This window comes from Panthera onca, chromosome D1 (assembly GCF_046562875.1).
Source record: "Panthera onca isolate mPanOnc1 chromosome D1, mPanOnc1 haplotype 2, whole genome shotgun sequence".
Taxonomy (NCBI): Eukaryota; Metazoa; Chordata; class Mammalia; order Carnivora; family Felidae; genus Panthera; species Panthera onca.
The window spans coordinates 7,409,390-7,434,045 of record NC_138348.1 but is presented as its reverse complement, the minus strand read 5'-3'; the positions used below and the strand labels follow the sequence as shown (position 1 = coordinate 7,434,045).

Below are 24,656 nucleotides of genomic sequence, written 5' to 3'. Positions count from 1 at the left end.
GCAGCAAAATGCTAACAATTGGTGAGTATAGGCAAAGAGTACAAGGGGCTCATATTCTTTTTGTTTTTTAATGTTTTTATTTATTTTTGAGACAGAGAGAGACAGAGCACAAGCAGGGGAGGGGCAGAGAAAGGGGGAGACACAGAATCCGAAGCAGGCTCCAGGCTCCGAGCTGTCAGCACAGAGCCCGACGTGGAGCTTGAACTCACAGACTGTGAGATCATGGCCTGAGCCGAAGTCGGACACTCAACTGCCTGAGCCACCCAGGTGCCTCAAGGGGCTCATATTCTTTTGATCTTCTCGTAGGTTTGAAATTTGTCAACATAAAACATGGGGAGAAAATTAATTTTTATTATTTATTTTTTGTTTATGATTATTTTAATTTTATTTTAGAGAGAGGGAGAGAGAGAGCGTGAGCAGGGGAAAGGGACAGAGGGAGAGATATAGAGAATCTCAAGCAGGCTCCAATGCTCGGTGCAGAGCCCGACGCGGGGCTCCATCCCACGACCCTGGGATCATGACCTGAGCCAAAATTGAGACGCTCAACTGACTGAGCCCATTTTTTTTTTTTTAAGATTTTCTTTTTAAGTAACCTCTATGCCCACGTGGGTCTCAAACTCCCAACCCTGAGATCAAGAGTCACATGCTCTACCTCCTGAGCCAGTCAGGCACCCTGGGAGAAAGTTAATTTTTCAAAAATGTGACAATCTTTTGGCTAAACCATTGCTGAGTGTCTGGGAGGCCGTCATTTCCCCAATTTGGAGAAGATGGCTGGGAGCCTTAGTTTGCAAGGGCCCTCAGCGTCCCTGCCCTGGGCCCTCTCTTTGGGGTTCTGCATCGCAACAGGCAGAAGCAAACATTTCCTGAGGGGGCTGAAGGCATTTTACACTCATTGCGCCAGAATCTTGCCAGGACCTCCCATGAAGTGGGCTTTATGAGCCCCATTTACAGATGGGAATATTGAAGCTGAGGGAGGTCAGGTAACTTGTCCATGAATGCACAGCTAGACTAGCACTCGGGCTGTCTGACTCTCAAGGTTGGAATTCCCTCCGACCCCTGTCTCCAACTAGATGTGAGGCCGGGTCCCCTTCTTGGGCCTTTCCCCAGTCTAGGGTTGGCCATGAGTCTCAGGGCATAGCCAACAGTTGCCCAGGCCTGCCCTGATCCCAGGGCCCAGGCCATACCTTCCTTCCTCATCCGGCTCAGCCTCAAGGCCTGGCTCCTGCTCAGCGAGGGACACTTGAGCTTAAGACCAAATGAGGCACCTCCCAGGCCCCCTCTTGCCTCCCAAGCCTCCCAGCCTGGGTGGGGCAACAGGGTGCTGGGGACCCTTAGTGTGCCCTCCAGATCTCCTTCCGCCCAGCTCTGTGCCCCCAAGGTTGCCCTCCACTGGCTGCAGTGACTGAGCTCTAGGGTCCTCTGGTTGCTGCTGGTGTTTGGATGAAGGGAGGCAGGAGACTGAGGGAGGGAGCAGAGCGAGGTCCGAGGAGTTTATTCCCTGGGCTTGCTGCCTTTCTGCTCAACCATAGCCGAGTTCTACTGAGGGTGACAGCTCCTGTCAGGTGACACTACTGCCCCTTCCTGCCAGGTGGCCCGCTGGTGGTAACAGCTTCCCACCGCTGCTAGGGCTCGGGGGCCCTGCCACTCCTCTGTGGTTTCCATTATCATGGCCACACTTTTGTAAGCTGCCCCTTTGCTACTAAACTCTGTTTGCATGTGTCATAGGATTCCTGAATATCTGGGGAAGACAACTCAGTCTTTGACTGCCCCCGACATCCCCATGGCTCCCTCCGTCTCTGATTCCCCCCCATTTTCTGCACCCCAGCAGAACAGATCCAGGCATGGAGGCCAGCAGCTTAAAAAGTTGTCTTTATTGGTTTCGTACTGACTCACAGAGCATTAGGGTCAATCCCTCCCGGGAATATGGCGTTTGAGGAGATAAATACTTATTTTGCCCCCCACTTGTCAGCAGAGGGACGTTTAATAAAAATAGTAATATAATAACAATAATAGTGACTGTGATCAATAATAAAATGCCCCCTATGATCCCCTAATACACAGGTGGTGGAGGCTTTGGGGAAAAGGACCACCCCCCTTTCTGGGAAGGGCCAGAGTGTGCCTGGAGACCCTCCAGTGGCCCCCATCAGGTGCCATCGCCCACCAAGTAGCCTTTATAAATACCCTCCCTGTCCTGTCCCTGTCTAGGAATGATCTCCCCGCCCACCCCCCCCCCCCAACCCCAGGCGGATTAGATGCAACGTCATTTGGCTCACAGGGCCCCTCTCTGTTCCCAACCCCACCGAGCTCCTCCCCAGAGAGAAAGGCCCCTCAGTCTATCAGCAGTGTTCTTCTCCCAGCTCCCATCCGCTCTCTGCTCCTCTTCACTGCTCCTCCCCTGCCCGCTCCTCCCCCTCCTCCCCCTCCCCCTCCTCCTCCCCCTCCCTCTCCTCCTCCTCCTCCTGCCAGCCACTAGCACTGTCTTTTCTACTTCCTTCTCTCACTTTCTTCACCTACAGCCTCCTTCACCTACATCTTCCCTGCTCCTTGTCTATCCTTCTTTCCTTTGAAAAAAAAAAAAAAGTTGTTTTTTTTTTTTAAATTTTTAAGTAATCTCTACACCCAACATGGGGTTCGAACTCACACCCCCTAGATCAGATGTCGCAGGCTCTACTCGGCCAGGCACCCCACCCTCCTTTCCTTTGGATCAGAGTCCGTCTTTCCTACCACAACCTTGAGCAGAGGCCGTGATATGCCCCACCTCGGCCTCACCTGGGGGCTGGACAGTGCCTTGCCAAGACCCCAGATTGCCGCCAGAGACCCACCCCCACCCCGACTCTTGCTTAAGGCTTCCTGAGGCTTGACACTGGGAAGGAGAACTTTGGCACAATTACCCCTGGACTCCAGGGGCAGAGGGGCCCCCAGGGCAGAAAAGGGGGCCATTCTATTCCCAGTGGCTAGCAAAGGTAGGGGCCGGGAGCAGAGGGGAAAGGCAGGATGATGGCTCAGAGTCAGGTCTCCTGGGTCCTGGGAACCCAGGCCAGCCTCTGAGTCGCTGTCCAGCCCAGGCCCTTCCTGAGTCCGAATTTCCACACATCCCGGGCCAGCCGGAGCATGGCATTCCTCAGGCTCTTTGCTCACTCATGTGTCTCAGTCCTGGGATTGGGGTGGGCCCTGCCAGAGGGTGTCAGGGGGAACCCTCTGATTCAGGGGCTGGGGGCAGGCTCCGGGGCCGTTCTGAGACCTGGAGGGGAAACAGAAGGAAGGACCCTTTCCTCACCAGACCAGTGCCTCCCAGAGGTCTTCCCCCGACCCCATCACCTGCTGCAGGGAGGCCCTTGGAGGAGGTATGAGATCGGGGTAGAGCTACATGAGAAGAACTTGGGGAGCTCCAACTTAATATCCCTTAAGCCCAAATCGAAGTCCCTTTGCTCATTTACTTTACTCCATTCTTCATCAACCAACAAACATGCTTTATGTTAGGCGAAGACAAACTTGACCTCAGTCTCAAGGAGCCCGTGGTTGGGGGAGGAGGGCTAGTATGCAGAAGAAAGTCACAGCACAGAAGGACTGACACGGAGAGGTGGAGGGAGCAGGGCACAGGCCCTAGGGAGGCCCTAGGACAGTATTAGCACAGAGCGTTGAGGGTGGCCTGAATGTTAACAGAAGGACATTCAAAGCAGGGGGGACGGCAGGGGCAAGAGCCTGAGGGTGTGGAAGAATATGGCAAGTCCCTGGGGATCGGAGTGGTTTGGTGTGGCTAAAGCCAGGGTGACGGTGGAGATGTGGCTGGAGGGTGCATGGGAGCCTTCCCAGCTCCTCTTACGTCTTCCTTCCCCTGTCCCCTGTTCCCCTTCCCCCCTCCTCTGATCCCTCCACCTCAGGCTAGGCCTCTAAAGAGCTCCCCTTCGGTGGCACTCCCCCCATGTGCCAGGCACCCCGCTGAAGTAATCATCACCGCATACAGCCATCACTTACGTAATAATCTGAAATAATAACCTCATTTTATAGGTGAAATAAGCTCAGGGAGGCTGGACAGCTCGCCCAGGGCCACACGTGTGCCTGGGACATCAGAGCCAAAATTTCCACCTAGGCCAACCTGCCTCTAGGCCTCTGTTGGGGCCCCACTGTGGGGCGAGTCTGCTTCCCTTAGGATCCAGGGCGGGGATGGGCTCAGCCTGTTCTCTGGCTTCAGCTCCCAGAGGTGGGCCTAGCACAGAACAGGACTACCTGTCCTTTAACAGAGGAGGGAAAAGCCCCCACCGGCTCACCTGAATCAGGGAGTCTGCGGGGCTCAGAGATCCCTGGGAGCAGGACACGGACTCACTGGACAGAGAGGTCCAAGGCTTCCTCTTCACTGCTCCAGGAGCAGGATGAGTAAGGGGACAAAAATCCAAGGTCAGATTTGAGGAGTCCAAAGGGGGTGTAAACTTTGGGGAGGGAAATCGAGGCAATGGAAGCAGCGGGGCTGTCCTTACCGGCGTCCGCGTCTCCAGGGAGCCCGTCGCTGCCCACGGAGGCTGGCCGCCTCGAGGCCTCCGAGAAGCTGTGGGGACGCTGCGGGCCGGAGCCGCGGGTACCTCGGCCCTTCCCTCCTGGAGCCTGCTGGGGGACAGTACCGAAGGGCTGCGACCGCAGGGGACCCCCAGCCTAGACGCGCGGAGGTCCCGGGTCCCAGGGAAGCAGGGGGGCTGCGACTGGGGCAGGCGTGTCGGAAAGGTCGGTGATTGGCTGAGCCTCACCAGGGACGCTTGTGATTGGTCCCGGAGAACTCACCGGGGGCAGATCCCTGGCGCCGGGCTTCCCGTCCGTGGGGCCCACGTGCACCAGGTGGTTGAAGTTGGAGGGCGGCGAGATGAGCTTGGAGCGCACAAAGGGGTCCTTCAGCAACTCCCTGCGGGCGGAGGGAGAGTAGGGGCGGCGGCGAAGGGGACGCCTCCCCCGCCCTCTCCCGACACGGACACGCCCCCGTGCCTCGCCCCGTCCCCAGCTCGCGAGCCCCCGCGCCGCCGGCGCACCGCGCACGCGCACCTGCGCCGCTGCTGCCGCTGCTCCTCCGACACGCGGAAGAAGAAGTGGCGCTTGCTCTTGGAGCGGAACAGCTGGCGCCGGCTGTTGTCAGTGAGGTCGGGGATGTCGAACTCGTCCTTCTCTGTGGGAGCAGCCGAGAGCCGGACGGTGCTCACAAGGCCCCAGGGTCCCCGTCAGCTGGAGCTCAGGGTCACACATGCACCCGCGAACGCGCGCACACTCCGTACTCTCGTGCCCACGCACTTCCTACCTGCCAGCCGGTTCCTGAGGTAGGTCAGGCGGACCTTCTCCGTGCCAAAGAGGAACAGGGAGCCCTCTGGGTTTAGGGGTCGCACCTGAGGCGGCAGGCACGGAGGTCAGCCGCGCTGCTCGACTGCACCCCCAGTCCAGGGCCGGGGGATCTGGGCAGGCCCTCACCTTCTTGAGTGGCACCGTCTGGACCCATTCTGCTTTCCTTACGTCAAACACGTCGATGGAATTCTCGCTGAACACTGTCAGGTAGGGGGCTGCATAACCTGCAGGGCAGGACACTGTGCTGTGCAGCCCCTGGCAAGTCAGGCACCTCCGCGGGCTTGTTTCCTCCTCCGTGTCACGGAAACACCCTGTGCCCGGCCACAGCACAGTAACTTCCACGCCCACCCAGAGGACCTTCTTCTGAAGACTCCAGGTTGCCCCACCCAACCTCCGCAACAAATCAGAGATCACAGTCCCGGAGCACTCGCATGCCGGGCATAGTTGTAGCCACTTGGCGTATTTTTTCCCCTTTATTTCTCAAACAACTCTGGGCGGGTAGGACCATCATCCCTAACTTACAGATGATGGAATGTAACCCCAGAGCTAAGTAATGGGCAAGGTCACCCAGTGATGAGCGAGAGCTGGGAACTGGCCCCGGGCAGTCTGATTCCCACTCCCACAGACTGCGTCTGCGCTACGCCCAATCCACAGGCCCAACGCCAGAAGAGCCGCCGGTCACGAAGGGAGCCCGGTCCCCGTCTGCCAGCACGCCACCACACCAGTTACCTGTGAATGTGTTGGTTTCCCTCACTGCCCTGTTCGTTCGTTCGTTCATTTACTCATTCATTCCCCCAAACATTCGTAGCCCCTAGGGTGTGCTTCCCCGGGGTTGGGTGCAGGATGTGATGAAGAAACCAGGCCCAGCCCATTCTGCAGTCTCCCCCCGCCCCGGTACCAAGCCAGTCATTATAGGAAGGTGCTAAGAGCAGCAGGGCAGAGGTCTGAACACAGAGGTGGGGGAGCAAAGAGGAACAAAGGGCCAGGGATGGGGGGGAAGGCGGGGTAAGGAGCATGAAAGCAGTAATGACGATGACAGAAATCGTGGTGGTCATTTATGGAGAGCCTTCCAACTCCAGGCCTTGAGGCAGCATTGGGGCTGGACGTGATTAAGAGTTTGCCAGGTATAAAAAGGACAGTTTAGGCTGGGGGAGGAGCATGAGCAGGGACATGGGAGAGGAAGATCCGGCTCAATCCACTGAGGGCAGAGCAGGGTGTGGTCAGGCGGGAGGACCCTGTCTTCCTCTGACACATGTGACACACCGTAGGTGCCAGGCCCCGCCCAAGCTGGCCCCCCACGGGCCTTACCCCAGCCCGTGGGCACCGCCGGCCACAGCAACTCAGGGACGCGGGACTTGCGGCCGGCGCTGTCCACGTAGACCCCGGCCGTGGCGAACAGCAGCAGGAACTCGCTAAGGCTGAGCTCCACGGCGCCCAGCGCCTCGCCCAGGCCCCCGCGGGATGGTGGCAGCTCCTCGGGCACCAGACTGGCCCCTAGGGCCAAGGGAGCGGCCTCGTTGAGCAGCGGGTAGAGTGCGAAGGTCCCGGCTGCTCCCACGCACAGCCGGTCGCCCAGCAGCCCCAGGCTCTGCACGGGTGCCGGTGCCTGAAGCTCACGGATGCGGCGCTGCCAGGGCCCCGGGCCCGGGCCCAGCTGGTAGCAGAGCACCTGGCGCTTGACGGCTACGCAGAGCACGGGCGTGCGGGCCTGCAGGATGCACCCGGCTGCCAGCACCTGGCAGCCTCGAGACTCGGGGATCTTGGCACCCGCCACCTCCGCGCTCTCCAGCTTGGCCAGGGCGAAGAGGCGCACGCTGGGGCCACGGCCGCACAGCACAACCAGAAGGCCCGCGGTGGGGCTCACGGCCAGCCGCTGCACCCGCCGGCACTCGCCCACCTGGAAGATGTCTTCGGGGTCGGCGAGGGAGGGCGTCACCAGCAGGGTGAACAACAGCCCCGTGCCCATCCTCCTCTCTCCCCCCCCGGGGCTGACCCCCACCCGGGTCCACCCTGGCCCGTACCGTTGCTGTGCAGGTGGATCACAAACAGCCCCTCCTCGGTGCCCAGAGCAAGCCGTTCCTGGTCTAGTAGAGGGAGGGAGAGAATCAGGGGTCGGGGAGGTCATCTGGCAGCCGGAGACCAGGCAGTCCGCCTGTCCTTGCCGAGCCTCAGTTTCTCCTGAGGACACAGGGATGGCCATCCCGCTGTCCCTGCATCCCTGGCCGCTTCTCTCTCAAAGTCTGGGCTGGCTCTAATGGGGAAGGCCCACAGGTGAGAGGCCCCCACCCTGAGTTGTGGGCTTCGGGGTAAGTCGTGTCACCGCTCAGAGCCTTGGCTTCTCCTCGCGTAACGTGGGGACAGTAATGGTTCCTTTCTCCCAGAGCTGCTCTGAGGCTGAAGCAACGCAGGGTGAGTGTTCGGCTCACGGCGGTCCCTGCTCAATAAATGCCCTCGTCCCCCCCAGCTCCCGACTGACACAGAGGACCTGAGGAGCCACACGGTCTCTCCTGGGGCTCCCACTCTGAGTGCAGGGGGAGGCCCCAGCTCTCCAGGGCAGGCGCTGGCTCGGGGCTCCGGCCACTGCCAGGGGAAGCCAGGAGGCACTGCTCCCTCACTTCTCCGGCTGTCACCACGGAGGTCTCCCCAGAGGAGACCGCGTGAGGCTCGGCTGCTTCCAGGCTCCCTGTGGCCACCCCGCTGCCGGTAAGAGCACCAGGACTGGAACCCTCCTCTGTCTCTTGCTAGAGCCTTTGCTCTTTTGAACTCAATCAAGACTTATTTAGAAAAAGCAGAATCTGAGGCACAGAGAAATGGAGTGGCAGAAGCCAAGCCCCCCGCCCCCTAGCTAAGGCTGCCCACAGAACCACACCCAGGGCGATGCCCCCCTCGGCATGTGGCTCACCGATGATGGCGGCGCAGAGCGTGTGGGGCAGCAGGGGCAGCCCGTTGTCATAGGCTTCCTTGAGCGTGTACACAGGCCGAGGCCTTGGCCGCGTGTCCAGAAGCAGCCGCTGCAGCTCGCCCAGCACCTGCAGCCAGCGCTCCCGCTCAGCCTCGCTCTCTGCCAGCAGCAACACGTTGCACATGGCAGGGGGCACCGTCAGCTGGGAGGCCGTCACCTGTGGGCAGGGACTCAGGCTGGAGGGCTGTGGGCCGAGAGCCAGACATCCCCCTCCTGCTCTCCACCGGATGATGCTTGTTCGCACCAACGTGAGCTGCTGGGCACAGCGCTAGGAGCCATCTTACAGCGGGTGATAAGCCAGACGGAGCAGGGTGGTCAGACAGGCCCCGAACCAGTGCCGTGGCGGGAGAAGGACGGGGCATCCCCAACCCGGGCCAAGAGTAAAAGATGGCCCCCCCAGGGGAAGAGACGTTTCTGCCAGTGCCCCAGGGATGAGGGGAGTCACCAGGAATGATCCAGGTCGGGGAGAAGCTTGGGGGCTGGCCTGGGCTGCACAGCAGAAACAGGATGTGAGGGGCCGTGGTTACAGGGCACTTTGGGAACTGGAGAAAGCAAGGCGTGTCCAGAGCAGAAAGAGGCTCAGGGTCAGAAATGTGAGGCCTCAAGGCCACAGTCAGGAGCACCCTGAGGGTGATGGGAAGCCACGGAAGGGCCCTAGGCCAGCGGGATCGGGCAGCTTCGCGTGCAGAAAGTGCACCGCGCTGTGGGATGGAGGCAGCCACGGCCGTCCCTGCGGAGGTGACGGAGGTGGCATATGTGTGTGTGTGAAGAGGGCAGCCACGGAGAAGGAGACAGAAAGAAGGGGCTGCAGTAGGGCCACACAGAGGCGGACTCACCCTAAAGATGCGTGGCAGGTCCCGGGACTGGGCATGAATAACATCAGAGGCCAGGACGGGGGTGGCTGAGAACTGAGGGTCCCTGGGAGGTCCATGGAGCTGGTCAGAGGTCACATTTCCCCTGGCTGCCTCCCTGCCCCAGACCCGCATCCCTCGTCCCCGGCCACTGCCTGGCACCCACCTCAGATCCAGCGCCTGTAGGAGGGCCCCGCTGGCCGGGCTGAGCCGTGGATCAGGGGCGTCAAACAGCAGCAGGCGGGAGTCACTGAGGGCGGCGAACACCCGCTGCCAGCCCCGCCGGACCCCCGAGGGCCGTGGCACCTGTGGGAAAGGCAGGCATGGGGGGGGCCTGCCGGGCTCTCGGCCCGCCCACGCCAGCCTCCCCCTCCCCAGCCCCAGCTCACCGACAGGAAGCCCTCGTAGGCCGTGCCTGTGCCCGTTTCGGGGTGCACTCCCAGGGCCGTGCGGAGGAGGTCAGGGGGCACGGGGCAGGGCGGGGCCTGGGGGGCACAGGCCGAGTGACAGAAGTAACCACAGGCTGTGGAGAAAGCAGGAAAGGCAGATGGTGTGAGGCTGGGTGGGGACAGCCTGGAACCAGGACTCGGGTTCCCGCCTCCCTGAGGCTGTGGTGGCTCCTGGACTGTCACCAATTCCCCGTCAAGTGAGAAAAAAACCACAAAAATTGAGCAACGGGAGATGAGGCCCAGACCAAGAGGAAGGCTTGCATGTGCCAGGATCCGGGCCATTCATTCCGTCCTCCAGGGGACTGGGCGCTGGCACATGGGAGGCAGGCGTGCGGGTGGGGTGGGGGTGGGGGGTCTCACCGTCACAGCCCAGGCCCTGGCGGCCCAGGCCCAGCATCAGCGAGGTGCAGCGGAGACACTTGGTGGGGGATGGGAAGCTCCGGGGCCGCAGCGAGTGTGAGCCGGGCTGGGGACAGGGGGACACGCTCGTTACCCATGCCTGACCACGGCCTCCCAGGGCCCTGCATCCAACCCCCGAGGCCACCCTGAAGTGTCAGGTGGGACCAGAGAATGAGCCAGTGGCAGTGTGAACCCAGCCCCAGTGAGTCTGTCACAGCACTCAGACTCATTGCCACTGCCGCTGTCCCCAGGGTGGTCTGCCAGCCATGACTAATGCACGTAGAGGGACTCGAGCAGGTCCTTGGAGACCCGGCAGAATGGCTGGGTACCCCCACCCCGCCCCGCCCCTCTGGGTGCGGACCTTTGCGGGAGGAACTTCTGTAGGGGTGGTGACAGCAGCGGGCGCTCTGGGGAACACAGCCTGCGGGGGGGGGAGGGGCAAGCAAGCGGGTGAGGGGGGCACAGGCAGAAGGCGGGGCCCGGCCCCCCAAATGCGGGACTCCCGCCCGTCCTCACCCCCAGACGCAGGCTGCGGCGGCCCTCTGGCTTCAGCTCGGGCTCCATACCGGGCCTCAGGGCCTCTCCTGAGATGCCAGGATCCTTGGTGGAATCCTTCTGGGGATTGAGGATAAGGGTGGAAATCGAGGCCCCTGGCTTCTGTCCGGGACTCCTCCCAACCAGCCCCTGCAGGCCCTCTTACCTCTGAGCTCCGGAGGGACAGGAAGGGAATCAGGGAATTTGAGGGCTTAGTGTCTGCAAACAGAGAGCACGGGTCACCGGGGTTGGGGGTCCCTGGCCCAGCGCTAACGCTTGTTCCTGGGGAACTGGGGGCCGGCAGGAGCCTCCGTTTCCACCTCAGTAAAATGGAGAAATGACAGCAGGCCCCGGTGGGTACGCATACAGCGGGTGCTCAGTAAGCGCTGGGCGACGGAGAGCCAGGTGAGCGGCAGAGTCCAGAACTCTCATCTCCACGGTCCCCGTGAGGCTGGCGGGGGACCCCCTGGGGAACCCTGAGGCTCGAGTGGGGGACTTGCGCCAGGACGGGCATGCAGATGGCCACTTACCCGCCGGCCCACGGGCCTGCAGCTCCTCCCGCAGCGCGGCCAGCTCCTGCCGCAGGCCCCGGCTCTGCTGCTCGGCCTCCTGCAGACGGCTGCGGGGCGGGGACGGGACCGGTCGAGGGCTTGGCACGGGCCTCCTCGCGGGTCCCACGCCCCTTCGTGCAGCGCCTGGCCCGGGCCTCACCTGTCGGCCTGCCGCCGGGCCTCCTGCACCTGCGTCAGCTGCTCCTGCAGGCTCTGCTTGGCCCGGATCTCGGCCTCCAGCGCCGACTGCAGCTCCAGCCTGGCCGAGGCCTCCATCTTCTGTAGCCGCCGTGCCTTCCACTGGTGGTCCTGGCGGCCAGGGGGCGCCCGCGTGAGATGCCCCCGGGGCCGGGGGCGGGGGGGGGGGGGGGGATGGGGCGCCCGGCAGCCTCAGAGGCCTCTCCCGCCAGACTGTCCACACCACCCGGCCAGACTCAAGATCCTAGACTGGCCCCTGACCCCGCTGTGAGCTCAGGCGAGTCACCGATCTTCCGTGGACTCAGCGTCCCCACCTGCCACGTGAGGCTGCTGCCAGCCCCTCCCCCGGGGCTCTTCCGGGGCTCACCAGCGGCCGGGTGGGGGGCGTCTGGGTGCCCACGTTCCGCAGGGACTCCAGCTCCTCGGCCATCTTGGTGGCCAGGGCCTGCAGGTAGCCTCTTGAGACCTTCTCATCGTTCACCCTGGTTGGGAAGGGGGCTCCGGGTCACGGCCTGAGCCCTCGGCCCCGCCTGGGCCCAGCCCCTCCCCGCCAGCCCCCGGGCACCCACCAGCTGAGGATGTCGGCAATCTGGGCCTCCCAGTTGCTCTCCGTCTGCCTCCGTTCACCCTCCAGCTGCTGCTTGCTCTGCTGCTCCCTCTCCAGCTCCTCTACCAGCTGGGGCCCGGGAGCAAGATGGGTCAGCCCCCGGGGGGCCCGGCACCCCCGAGCCCCGCCCGCGTCCGCCCCCGTTCACCCGCCATGGCTCGCCGGCCACCTGCGGGTGCCGCGGAGCTGGGGACACAGCCTGCTCGGAGACCCTGGCGGCTCCCCACATCCGTCCCACTGCCCGTCGGTCCGTCTGCCCTCCGTCTGCCGTGCTCACCCGCTCCTGCTCCAGGCTCAGCCGCTGGTTCTCTTCTTGGAGCCGGCACAGGGCCTCCTCCTTCCCACTCAGCCTGGGGAAGAGCGAGTGACGGGACGGCCCCCGGCTCAGGCCCCCGTCCCGCGCCCCGCCCGGGCCGCCCGGCTCACCCGTGGCCACAGGCCTGCTCCAGCTGCACACGCAGGGCGGCCACCTCCTTCCTCAGCTGCGCTTCCTGAGGCGCGCCCTCGGGCAGCCCCGTGCCGTTGGTCTCAGAGGCGGCGTGGATGGTCTTGAGGGACACGGAGAGGGGTCAGGGCAGGGGCCTGAGAAGCTGTGGCCCACTCTACCCCCGGGACAAAGGCCTGGCCCTGAGAGCCCGGAGGAGGTCAGGCCAAGGGAAGCACCACTCGGAAGGGGGTGAGACCTCACTACCTTGACCCGCAAAGATTCCTTCTCAATGCTTCGCTCCCGCTGTCTCTGGAGCTGTGTCACCTCCCGGCACAGGGTGGCCACCTGGGCCTGCAGCTGTGACGAGGTGCAGAGGGGGCCGCTGCTGACTTTGTCCATCCCACCCCTCTGCCCGCCTCGCTACAGACTCTCGGGCCCCACCAGGCACAGCGGGAACGCAGGCAGGGGAGCTCCGGCCCGGCCCACCCTACCGTCATCCGCTCACTCAGGCCTCAGCCAGCCCCAGTGGGGGCGCAGAGGCACGTGGTGTGGCCAGCATTGAGCACTGGGCTCCCTGGGCCCCCAACGGCCACACTGGAGTTCACAGGGGGCAGTGCTCTCCTGCTGTCCCCGCCCATCCCCGTCACTCACACTCCTGCTGGTATCCTGGGCTTCCTCCAGCCGGGAGCTCAGAGCCTGGGTCTGGCTGGCCGTGGCTGCCTCTCTCTCCTGGGCCTCCCGCAGCCTCTGGAGCAGCTCCTCCTGCCGCTCCTGGGCTCTGCATAGTTCCCCCGCCTGGGCCTGCAGCCCTGCCTGAGCCTCGGCCAGCTCCTGGGGGTGGTCAGAGGGCAAGGCCTGGCGTCAGGGCACGGACCTCCTCACCGTGGAGCCCTGGGCCGCTCAGCCACCCCACCAGGCCCTCACCCGGAGGAGCCGGTCTCTCTCCCGCCGTAGGTCCGAGTCCCGGCCTGGGCTACCACCGTCCGTCTGGGATAAGGAGGCCTTGCTGCCCCTCGGCGTCTCTGCCAGGAATTGTCACTGAGGCCCACGTGCACTGACGGCCTCAGCCAGGCACTCCGCGTGCGGCATCTCCCAGAGCCCTCACCACAGCCCGGGGAGCGGGTCTCCTTGGCTCACTTTCTACGTGCAGGCTCGGAGAGTTTAAGGTGCTTCCCTAAGATCACACCTCATCCACGGAGTAGGGCCAGGACTGGAACCCGGGTTGGATACAGGTGTGCTGGGAAAGCAGCTCAGCCTCTGGGGGGAGGGGCCGGGGGGAGGCGGGGGGGGGGGAGACGGGGTGGCGTGGGGGGCCGGGTACCTGACAGCCTGTGCCGCAGAGTCTGCACTTCCTTCTGTAGCCGCTCCAGCTCCCGATGGTCTGAGGACACCTGCAGGGCCTCTGCGGGCGGGGTGGGGGGGCACCCATAGGTGAGTAGCTAGTCCTGGGTCAGACCCACCCCACCCTGCTCCAGCTGGTTCCCGGTACCTTGGAGCTTCCGGCTCAGCTCCGTCTTCTCCTGCTCCAGACAACGGAGCTTCCGCTCTAGGGCAGGCAGCTGCTCAGAGCTGCTCTCAGGGCCCGGACTGGGGAGAGCAGGGCCACACATGTTGGCGGAAACCCCACCCCCCACCCCCCGAAGGCTCCTCCGTCCTCCTGCGTCGGTCATTCATTCATCCAAGAAACACCCACCGTGCCCCAGCTCTGTACCCAGCCCTGGGCTCTGTGGTGGAAGAAACGAACCGGACCAGGCCCTGCCCCCGGAATACCTGTGGGCAGCGCCCCAAGGCCCCCCCAGACCTAGGTTCAAGCCCTGGCCCTTCTAAGCTGTGTGAACCTGACATATCTGAGCCTCAGTTTCCTCACAGGAAATCGGAGGTGATAACAGGCCCTCTTCCAAGGACAGTGAAGAGAACTTAGCGATTTGGGCCAGCTGCCCCCGTGCCTGGCACACGGTGGGTGCTCAGAGTGCAGGTCAAGACACATTTGCTTCCACCTCAGAACACCTCCTCACCTAAGGCCTCGCTGTGGTCTCAGGCCAGCCCCTCAAATGGAACTAGATCATCCCACCCATTTTACAGAGGCATAGAGCGTGGCTGGGGGGCTTGGAGGGGCCCTTTCAACTCCAGGCCTCTGGTTCCAAGTTCATGACGCTCTCAGCCTGCTGTAGAGGGTACTCTCAGGGCCAAATGCAGGACAGGTCCCACAGGGGGCATAGGCATGGCTTCGCCACAATTTCAGGACACGGGGGCTGTCTTCCTGAGGACTCAGAGCACATTTCCTGAGCACCTGTCACATCCAGGCAACAGGCAGGCCATTCAGCCCCTTTCCCAGGGTCCCAGTGGGCTACCCGCCCAAGGTTCCAGGCCAGGCAGCCCCCAGCCTCCTACTAGGTATGCGAGGACTAGACTCACCTGCCCGAAGTGTAGGTGAAACCCACAAATGGCAGGTGGTGGCCCGAGAAGGCCCCGTGGGAGGGTGGGGGCAGGGTCCCCTGCAGAAGGAGGGGAAGGAGCGTCAGACTCAACAGGCATAGCTCCTGGCTGAGGCTCAAGACCCAGGAGACTCCCCGGGACTGGGGGTGCCAACCTCTTCCTGCTAAGAATGGAACCGAGGTGGGTGACGCGGCCCCCACCTAAACAGACTACGACTCCCATGAGCCCTTGCAGCCATGGCCTCCCAGGTGCTTCCAGGAGTCTCCTTGGAAGACTTCTGGCTCACAGAATGACACTCGAGGTCAAACGACCTTCACCTGTCACAACCCACCTCCGAAGAGGTGAACTGGCCCAGGTGAACCACAATTCCCATGAGCCTCTGGGGTGTGAAGGCGTCATCCTAGGCCCAGCAACCGCTCTGGAGAACCTCTGGGGGTTTCCTACAGCCAGCAAGGGGCAGGCAGTTTTCCTCCTGCAGCGGGGCCCAAACTCACTGGATGGTTGAGAGTGTCATCGTCCACATCGAAGTTGGAGGTGTCCACAGGCCCGCGAAGCTCAGGGATGTAGGGGGCAGTGCTGGTTGCCAGCCGCTCCCAGTCCACGCCTTCAAAGAAGGGGTGGTTCCGGAAGTCATCCAGCCCCCCGCGGCCCAGGCGCTCCTCCTGGCGGCACAGCAATTGGCGGATCAGGTCTTGGGCGCTGGCCGGCACGTCAGGTGCATCCGCGGGAAACTGCAGGTGGTCCTGTAGGTGGGGGGTGGGGTGGAGGGGTGCAGGTGGGTGTACAGGATCCCACCCCCACCTGCGGGCATACCAACCGCGCGGACTCAGGACTCTGCTGCCCTCCCAGAACCCCAGAGCCTGGCGGCCAGACCTCATGGTTCATGATCTTGCCGTAGGTTTCCACCAGGGATTCAGCATAGAAGGGCGTCTCCCCGAAGAGCAGCTCGTAGGCACAGACTCCCAGTGACCACCAGTCGCACTGTGGGCCATAGTGGCCCTTGCCCTCCTCCATGGCTTGCAGGATCTCGGGGGAGATGTAGTCTGGTGTCCCTACTGCCACTGACGAATCCACCTAGGAGTGGGGGGGCCACGAGAACAACCTTGGGCTTGGCTAGAGCTGACGGCCCCTCACCACAGGCCCAAGCCTGGGCCTGACACCCCAACTCTCTAAGGCTTAGCTGGCCCGGTGACCCCACTTGGGGCCTAGACCCAGGCCTTCTTCCTTCCAGCCCTGGGAACTCTCCAGGCCGGGTGTCCCCAGCCCTTGCTCTGGGGTCTTACCATGCCATTGTTGTTGAGACGTAGACAGGAGCCGAAGTCAGCCAAGCGGATGTGCCCGTTCATGTCCAGCAGGACATTGTCCGGCTTGACATCCCTGAGGGAGCACAGGGAGAGAGCGGGGCTTGACCTGTGTGTGTAGATGTGTGTTCTGGCACATTCCGGGGTATAAGTGCATGGGCGCATGCACACACCAGCGTGTATATTGTCACACGTGTTCCTGCGAGTCCACAAGACCAGTGTGTGTGCATGTACATGGGAGGGGGAAGGCTGGTGGCCAGGCCTCCTGGGTGCCAAGAGGGAAAAAGGTGGTTAGTGGAGAAAAGGGACCCATAAGGATGAGCCACGGAGGCAGCAGCGTATGTCGTGGGGGACACAGGAGTCAGACTTGCCTGGTGCAAACCACGACCCGGGCGCCCACCGGCTGGGTCACCTCAAGCCAGGTGCTTACCTGTGCTAACCCTGACTTTCTCATCTGTAAAGTGGGGACAAGAGCAGTGCCCATCACGTGAGGTTTTTGGCCTGAGGATTCAAAGGCATCGTGCACATGAAGCACCCAGCATAGGGCTTGGTGAGTGTGCTCAACAACTCTCAGCTGTCTCTAGAGCTTTCCCCAGGGGCTGGTCGGGGCAGCAGGGGCTTCGGGGGCCTCACCTGTGCACATAGCCCAGCTGGTGCAGAGAGTGGATGGCCAGCACCATCTCAGCCAGGTAGAACTGGGCCAGCTCGGGTGGAAGGCGGTCCTCAAAGCGGCTCAAAAGAGTGAGGAGGTCCCCACCGGCATAGTAGTCCATCACCAGGTACTGGATGGGATTGGGGGGGGAGTGGGGGGGGGCAAGAATCAGACAGGGAGGAGGGTGGGGGGCATCTGCCCCAGGGCCCTGCCTCCCACCCACCTCCTCGTGGTCCCGAGGGGTTCTGGAAAGACAAGACCATCTCCCAGCAAGCAGCTCTAGGGCAGCTGGCTCCCAGCAGAGCTCAGGCAGGGGCTCCGGGCCCAGCAAGGGGTGGCCAGTGGAAGCCTCTTGGTCCCTGTAGGAAGGGTCTCTCTCTCCTTGGACCCAGCTCCCCTGGCACCCAAGGCCCTCCTCCTTTGTCCCCGGGCAACAGCCCCCACCCTCGCTGAGTATCCTCACCAGGTATTCCTCGTCTTGGAAGGCATAATGCAGAGTGGTCACCCAGCGGCTGTCCCCCTTCACCAGAACGTCCCGCTCTTCCCGGAAACAGGCAGTCTGCAGCAGGTTTGGGGAGCGGGGGTGGGATCAGAGCCCAGGAAGCCCTCCTCACCAGCTCAGGGGGTGGAGGAAGAGTAGGTAAGTCTAGGAGCTTGGATAGAAGTTGCCCGGGTGAGCCACGGCCTGTGCTTTATGGCTCCGGGCCTCAGTGTTACGGTAAGGAAAATGGGAACTACAGTAGCTTCTAAGAAAGGCTTGTTGTGGGGAAGCAACAGGGGAGGCTGGTGGTTGGATCCTCTCCCGCCCCGGGGGCCAGGCCGGCCCCTTCCCCAGCATGCCCTGCACACCCCACTGGCAGCACATCCTCCCCCCCCCGCCACTCGTAGGGTGCGCAAGTCCCATCGGACCCCACACTGACCTCGGCCCTCTTCAGCATCTCCCACTTGTGCAGCATCTTCATGGCAAAAATCTGCCCACTGTCCCTCTGCCTCACCACGGCGACCTGAGGCCACAGGGGGCACCGGGGTCAGCTCTGCCTGGGTGCGAACCCCCTCCTCCCACCTACCCCATGCCTTTTGCTCACCTCCCCGAAGGCCCCTCGGCCGATCACCTTCAAGATCTCAAAGTCATCTCTCTGTAGCCTCAGCTCTTTCACCTTCGTTACGAAGGGGCCGGCTGAGGGGACACAGAGTGGGGCTCAGGGAACCTACAGGGAGGCCCCAGTTCCCTCTCTTACCTGGGGAAAAGCGGGAGCCGCAACCCCCACCGGGGGCAGGGGCGGCCTCTGGCCAAGGGGCTGAGAGGGGCTGCAGCCCACTCGGTCATGAGTAGGAAGTGTGGAAGGTGGGGGTCCAGGCTTTGCTGACCACCTGGCCCCCAGGCCTCCCCAAATCAACGGTTCCCTGAACCCCTGTCCCCAGACTCTAGGCGGCCTCATCCCAGGGGCCCATGGAACTGGTAATCCCTCCCTGCCTGCAGGTGGATACTGGCTGACCAGGTCACCCTGGGGAGGAAGGGGATACCATTCCCACCCTCGGCTCCCAGTTCCTGGCGCCTATCAGGACCAGGCCTGGGCCTGTCTTGGGAAACTGGACGGGCAACATTCCTTGTCCCCAGAGAGGCTTCTCTGCCACTGGGGAGCTGTGAGCCCTGGTCTTGGGACCCTGTAGGCACAGAGGTACCTGGCTGGGAGTGAGGCCTGGGGCAGCCCCAGAGGACAGGTCAGATATGGTGCTGCAGGGCCCTGGGAGGACACACTTTGGGCTCCCTGTGTGGGGCTTTCTCAGTCTGGAGGCATAAATAGGTCTGCCTAGCTTCTCACAAGACTCAAGAACAGAGCCAAAAAAACCTTTCCCTGGCGCCTGACGCTGGCACCTGAAGGGGTAAACACTCGAGATCTCCTCCAGGCCTGACCAGCCCAACAACTCTAGGCCCTGCCTCCCTCTCTGGACTTGGCCTTCACCTGGCCAAGAAGCTCTTCTTCTCACAGTCCCTGATACTCCCTTTAGAGGCATCTCCAGCCAGTCCCAGGCCTTTTCCAGGCCTGGAGAAGCCACAGGCCTGGGGGAGGGAACTGGAGTCTGGAAACTTAGGGAGGCAAGAGTGACCGGTAGGGGGGGCGGGGGTAGCCGCAGACTGGCTCTCCGCCTCAGTTTCCCCCTGCCAGCAGGTAAACTCCCTGCCAGCTGGGCGGGTCTGTGGGTGGGACAGAGAGCTGCTCCACAGGTTTATCAGGCAGAACCCCCGCAGCAGGGGTGGTGTGGAAACCTCGTGACAAATTAATTGTCTCTTTCCCAGGTCTGTGTGTGCAGCTGGGGAGCAGCAACCGCGGGCTCCAGGGGGGAACTGAGGCCAGGGTGGCTCCCAATCCGCCAGACGGGAACCAAAACCTGGGGCCTAGAGTCAGGAGGACCCAGGCTCCCGGGACAGGCTGCCCAGTCCCCTCGCCTTGCCGCAAGGAATGGGGGCTCTGGGCAGGAGCAGGGACAAGTTGGAGCAGGGGCAGAGTGAGTCACCGCCCTGCCAGTTACCTCGGGAGATGTCAACAGACAGGCCCCCATGCTGGGGTCCCAGGCAGGGATGCCAGAGGCGGGCAGGGAGGAGCACATGTGTGTGCAAACACACACACACACACACACATACACACACGCGCGCGCGTAGGCGTCACAGCGGGTGATGACAACACTGTCAGATACACATGAATAAGGTGCAGAAGTCCCCGGGGACAGTGGCAGGCACCAGAGGCAGGGGCTTCCTGGCTGCCCTCACCCTGGAGGAGAGGGCTGGGCTGGGGGCCAGCTCACCGGCATGTCTCACGGGCCCCCGACCATGCCGAGGCCAGGCCTTGCACCTGCCCAGAGCTAAGGAGTTCTGGGGATGCTCGTCACCCACTGGGCAAACACCTGCCTCACCCCGCTCTCCAGGCCAGGCCCGTCAGCCCTCCTCCACGGGCTTGGCCAGGCATAACCAGGGAGGCCTGGGGCTGGTGAGGGTGCCCACATTGGGTTGAGGTTTACTCCAGGTCACCCACTTCCGGCGACTCGGATGAGCCAACCCGGAAGGGGTGCAGACCCACCCCCAGCCGGCCCCCCCCCCCCTCCCCCGGCTTTGGGAAATAGACCTCAGGAAGCCTGGCCAGCGACTCGCACAGACAAAGGGGCTGAGGTTGGTGCCGGTGCCCAGTTTGGGGTGGTCTTGCATGCGGAGACATAGAAGTGTGTGTTTGTGGGAACGTCTGCCACGCGGGCAGTGCCTACGGATCTGTGAGTGGAAGCAGGCAAATGTATAATGCAATGGCCAGTGTGGCTCCGGTGGTCTTCCGGGTGAAGTGGGGGCTCCCTGGATCTCTCCTTGAGCTGTGTGTGCGTGTGTCTGTGTGGTACGTGGGAGACTGAGGAAGCATGCGTGTCGGTGGGTGACACACACAAGGCTCTGCGTGTGTGACTGTTTGTTCTCAAGGGTCATGAGGTATATGACATGTGAGCCAGGAGTCCCTGACGCGACTCTGCAGCACATGTCTGGGGTCTACACTTGGGACCAAGTTTGTGTGTGTCCGTGTAAGTTGTGTGTTGTGCACACACGCCAGGCTCTGTCAGTGGGAAGGAGTGTGCGTGAATCTGAGCGAGGGGAAGCTGCGCAGCTAGCTGGGAGGGCCCAAAGGGGCCGGTGGCACGTGTCGGGGCCGGTGCGGGCTCTGCGCGGGGAACCCGTGGGGGTGAAGCTCCCCGCGGGAGGGTCTGGGGGCGAAGGGCGCGGGGGGCGGGGGTGGGAGAGGGTCCCGGCGCGGTGTCCCCCGGACCACCCCACCTCGGTCCAGCCCGGGCCACTCACCCCAGCTCAGGAACTGCGCCACGTTGCGCTCCCGCCGGAGGGGGGCGCTGCTGAGCTCGTGGTGCAGCCCCAGCAGCAGATCCAGGAGGCCGTCGAGCCCGAGGCCACCGCCGGCCTCACCCCGCGCCAGCTGCTCCAGCGCGCGCAGCCGCCGCTCCATAGCTGCAGCCGGAGCCCCGCACCCGGGCTAGAGCCGGGCCGCCCGCATGCCGGCCCGTCGGTCCGTCCGTCCGTCCGTCGGCGGGTCGTTAGCGCGGCCTCCCCCCACCCCTCCCGCCCTCCCCGCTGTCACCTTCCTTCGCGGCCTCCTGCGCGCCCACACCTGGGCGTCGCGCCCCGCCCTCTGCCCCGCCCCCCGACGGACGGGCAGGTGAGCGCCGGCCAATGGGAGACGCGACTGGAAGTGAAGGTGGGAGGGCGGAGGCGCGCGGGGGCGGGCCAAACCCTTGGCCAGGAAGTGGGGGGGCGGGTCCCGAAGAGTAAACTCCTGACTGGGCCGGGCCAAGGGGGGTGGTCTACCCCCGGGGCCGGGAAGGCTACCTAGGTCTCCGCGTGGCCCCAGAGCCAGCCCTACCGGGCTTTCGCCGGCCCCTAACCTAGGTGGGGGATGCCCGGGGCAGTGCAACTTCCCTCAACCCCCTGGGAAAGGGGGCTGGAGACGCCCGCGACCCCGGAGCCGGATGGGAGTTGTAGTCCCCTCTCTCCCTGGGATGCCGGCCGCGCTTGGCACACACCCTCCCCCAATCCCCTCCGCAAGAGGTAGGGGGGGAACCTCGCTAGTTTCTGATCTCATTTTATTTGTGTCGTTACAGCGGACTACGGAGGCAAGTAGGCGAGGCAGGGATGGTTACACCCATTTGGCAGATGGACATACTGAGGCTTGGGAAGGACGAAGGTGAATGGAGAAGCCCAGGAGTGGGGCTGGGCTGGCAACTCCACCACAGGCTTTTTAAGCATAGGCGAGAGCGAGGCCTGCGGCCGGCCTGGAACACGGAGGCCAAGGAGAGGTGGAAGCTGGGCTGGAGGAGGTGGTTGAGGGGAGGGCCTGATTCTATCCAGTGGCATTTCTGATTTCTGCCCAGCTGTCTCCAGCTGGGCTGGACCAGACGCCATGGGACTGTGGGCCCGTCCAAGAGGAGGGATCAAAGGGTGGGGCATTTTAGTGGCTTTAGACAACAAGTTCTTCCATTAAAAGAGCTCTTTGGGGATTTGCCTCCCCCCTCAGACTGAGACCTCCTGGAGTCCAGACGGTCAGGTTGAGGGAGGAGGCGCCCCGTGAATGTCTCTGGAGCCGAAATGAGCCTCCCTGGCGGTACACAGGGGACTTTCTGACTCGTCTCCCCTTTGGTCTCCTGGGAGACCTGCCCTGTGGCTTCCCTGTGCCCTGCGTCTGTGAGATGGAGTAGGCTGTCTCACCCAAGTCAGTCAGGTGACAGAAGGGAGGCAGGATTCAAACCCAGATCTGGGGATCTCTTCACTGCCTCTGTCCCCTGGGAGGGAGCAGGGGCTGGTGGTGTTCTGTCACCTGAAGCATTCTGGGCCCTCCTCAGGGAGCAGGGCAGGGCAGGGCAGGGCAGGGGTGGGGCCTGCCCCGCTACAGGCCACAGGGGGGCGCCAGAGACCAGAGGAGGGCCAACTGCCCAGGACAGGACAGAGTGCCCGTCTCCTAGAAGAGTAGGGGGGAGGGAAAGTGTCCTGGGTGGGAAGATGGGCTACTTCCTGCTGCCGCCCTTGGACACCCTGACTCCCTGCCCCCAGGCCGCCACAGCCCCCAGGGGCCAGCAGTCACGGGCCCACTGGGTGAGGCCTCTGGGTCCCGGATCACTCCGCTGCGTGTGACCTCTGGCCAAGTCCCTAAGCCTCTGGGAATGCTGAATTCTTAGGCTATGGTCACGCCCTTGAGATTCCATCCCCACAGGGGGGCCTGGCTGGCTCAGCCCACCTTATGGTGACCCGAATGACTGGAACTCCTACCATTAACTGGGGGGTCCCTGTAAAAACCATCACCATAGGGGCACCCGGCTGTGATGAGCATGCGACTGTCGATCTTGGGGTTGTAAGTTCAAGCCCCACATTGGGTGTAGGGATTGCTTTAAAAAAATAAAAATCTTAGGGTGCCTGGGGGGGCTCAGTTAAGTGAACTCTTGACTCTTGACTCAGGTCACAATCTCACAGTTTGTGAGTTAGAGCCCCGCATCCAGCTCTGTGCTGACAGCATGCAGCCTGCTTGGGATTCTCCCTGTTCCTTTCTCCCCGCCCCTCCCCTGCTCGCGTTCTCTTTCTAAAAAATAAATAAACTTTAAAAAAAAAGAAAGAAAAGAAAGAAGAATGCTTTAAAAAAATAAAAATCCTTAAAAAAAAAAAAAAGTCTCCGTCCCCACATAGCACAGGCAGAGGGGAAACTGAGTCCCACGCAGCAAAAACTGAGTCCTGCCGAGGCCTGCATGGGGCAGAGCTGGGCCTGGCACTCGGCACTCCCAGCCCATCTGGTACCTGATTCTATTTGGTCCTGTATTTGCTTTTGTCACATCCTTGTTCTCAGCCTCAGTTTCCTTGTCTGCAAAAGGGGGTGGGTTGCCCTGCCCACTCCCCTGCAGCTCCAAGGTCAGAAAGCCCCTCAAGGCTCCGTCTGTGCCCCGAGCTCCCGCTCCAGCCTCCACAGGCATCCTGTCCTCCAGCCCTGACAGTCGCAAGTTCTTGCACGAGGCGCTGCTTTGCCCCAGTAGATCCGGGTCTGTGAGCTTGTGTGAGCCGGACCACCAGGGCCACGGAGACCTTGTCCCAGGGAGCCCTGTGTGGGGGCCGGGATCCTGACCCAGCTCAGCGGATGAGTCTGAAGAGGAGACCCCCCCCCACCCCCCCCCCCGCCCCGACTTCCCCTCTTCCCACTGCCTTCTTGGTCACTGCTTGCGGGAGGCCCGCCCCGGGGCAGGGGCACCTGTTCCCCTCATAACCTCTTCCCCCTGTGAGTCCCTTTGATACTGAAGTGCGGGCACTATCTCTCACCCAGCCTTGTGGGGCACAGATCACCTCGATAACACCTTACACTCCTATGGTGCTCCTTAGCATTTCAAAGCGACTGTGGATCTGTTATCTTCACAAGGAGGGGTTATCATTACCCTCCCTTAATCGAGTAATACCTGAGGCTGGGGAGGGGGCAGGGGGGTGGTGCCAGATTTCCCTCCTTATCCAGGTTCCAGGCCGGTGCCCGGCTGGGGAAGGGCAGGGCGAAGCACCCAGATCCTGGGGACAGGGGCGAGGAAAACCGAACTGCAGTGAACTTGACATAGTCTTCTGTGAAGGGCCTTGGATGGTGAGACCCAGGCCTAGCAGGGAAAAGAGGCCGCCCGGGTAAGGAGGCCCCAGGTGAGTGGGAGGGAACCCAGCTTCTTCCACCCCCAGAGCACAGCCCTCTGGGTCTGGGAGGGGACCGGAAGCGAGAGACAGGCTCCAGGGTCTCTGGCATTCACAGCCACATCATGGGCGTCCCAAGCCTGGTCCGTGGCTCCCCTTTCCCCAAGGTCGAGTGAGATTCAGAGGACGACCCACTCAGGAGGCCGCTCTCGGCAGACGGTCCTGAAGGGCTCGCTAGAGTGGCAGACTGCCCTTGCCCTTGGCCCCGGCAGAAGCAGCGACCCACTCCTTCCCCAGATGAGAGGCTGGCTGCGGGGTCACACAGCCATGCCTACTGTTGACTGACATGTGGCCTTGGGCAAGTCCCTCTCCGGGCCACCGTCTGTGCCCAAGGGAGAACCGCCCAGCTAGGGTGTGAGGGGCAAATGGTACACAGAATGGCCACCGATGTCGCTGGAGCGCGTCTGATGGGAAGAGAGTGTGGTTGGGGTTGGCGGGAGGGGGTTGGGGGGCAGAGCTCACAGAAAGCCGTGCCGTGCGGCTCGGGCACTCGGGTTCTATTTCACCGTGTGTCTATTGGGGTGGCTTTGGGGGAAGGCCTGACAGAGATGGTCGGGTCGAGGGTCCCCACTCCCCGAGCTAGTCTTGGCAGCCCCACATGCCCGCTCCCCCGCCCTCCCCAGCACCCCAGGGGTGTGTCCTTTGAAAAGTCCAAAGCTCCAAATGGGTGGACATATGGTGATTTCATCATCCTGGTTTTTCCTTCCAAAAACCTTGTCGGTGC

At 62.7% G+C, this 24,656-nt stretch overlaps 1 protein-coding gene across 6 annotated transcripts; it reads right to left on the bottom strand.

The window, feature by feature from the left end:
- Nucleotides 1–1,853: 1,853 nt before the first annotated feature.
- CDC42BPG (CDC42 binding protein kinase gamma) lies at nt 1,854–21,390 on the bottom strand. 6 transcript variants are annotated; one of them, XM_078433649.2, is made up of 37 exons: nt 20,519–21,390; nt 17,772–17,863; nt 17,607–17,690; nt 17,150–17,245; nt 16,668–16,816; nt 16,017–16,110; nt 15,607–15,807; nt 15,228–15,476; nt 14,713–14,792; nt 13,787–13,884; nt 13,619–13,699; nt 13,222–13,319; nt 12,949–13,128; nt 12,562–12,654; nt 12,297–12,418; nt 12,148–12,220; nt 11,833–11,939; nt 11,631–11,745; nt 11,226–11,374; nt 11,045–11,133; nt 10,681–10,733; nt 10,497–10,592; nt 10,342–10,401; nt 9,942–10,047; nt 9,522–9,655; nt 9,299–9,438; nt 9,118–9,199; nt 8,222–8,438; nt 7,341–7,403; nt 6,628–7,227; nt 5,446–5,630; nt 5,279–5,363; nt 5,029–5,149; nt 4,774–4,891; nt 4,476–4,602; nt 4,269–4,354; nt 1,854–3,241 (listed from the first exon to the last, which is right to left on the bottom strand). In XM_078433649.2, exons 1-37 carry the CDS (start codon nt 20,676–20,678, stop codon nt 3,185–3,187), a joined length of 4,740 nt encoding a protein of 1,579 aa, XP_078289775.2. In that variant the 5' UTR covers nt 20,679–21,390; the 3' UTR covers nt 1,854–3,184. The 6 variants fall into 6 exon arrangements, with proteins under 6 accessions (XP_078289775.2, XP_078289773.2, XP_078289774.2 ...); XM_078433647.2 differs by having other exon boundaries at nt 10,497–10,595; nt 20,519–21,192; XM_078433648.2 differs by having other exon boundaries at nt 4,476–4,599; nt 10,497–10,595; nt 20,519–21,192.
- Nucleotides 21,391–24,656: the final 3,266 nt, after the last annotated feature.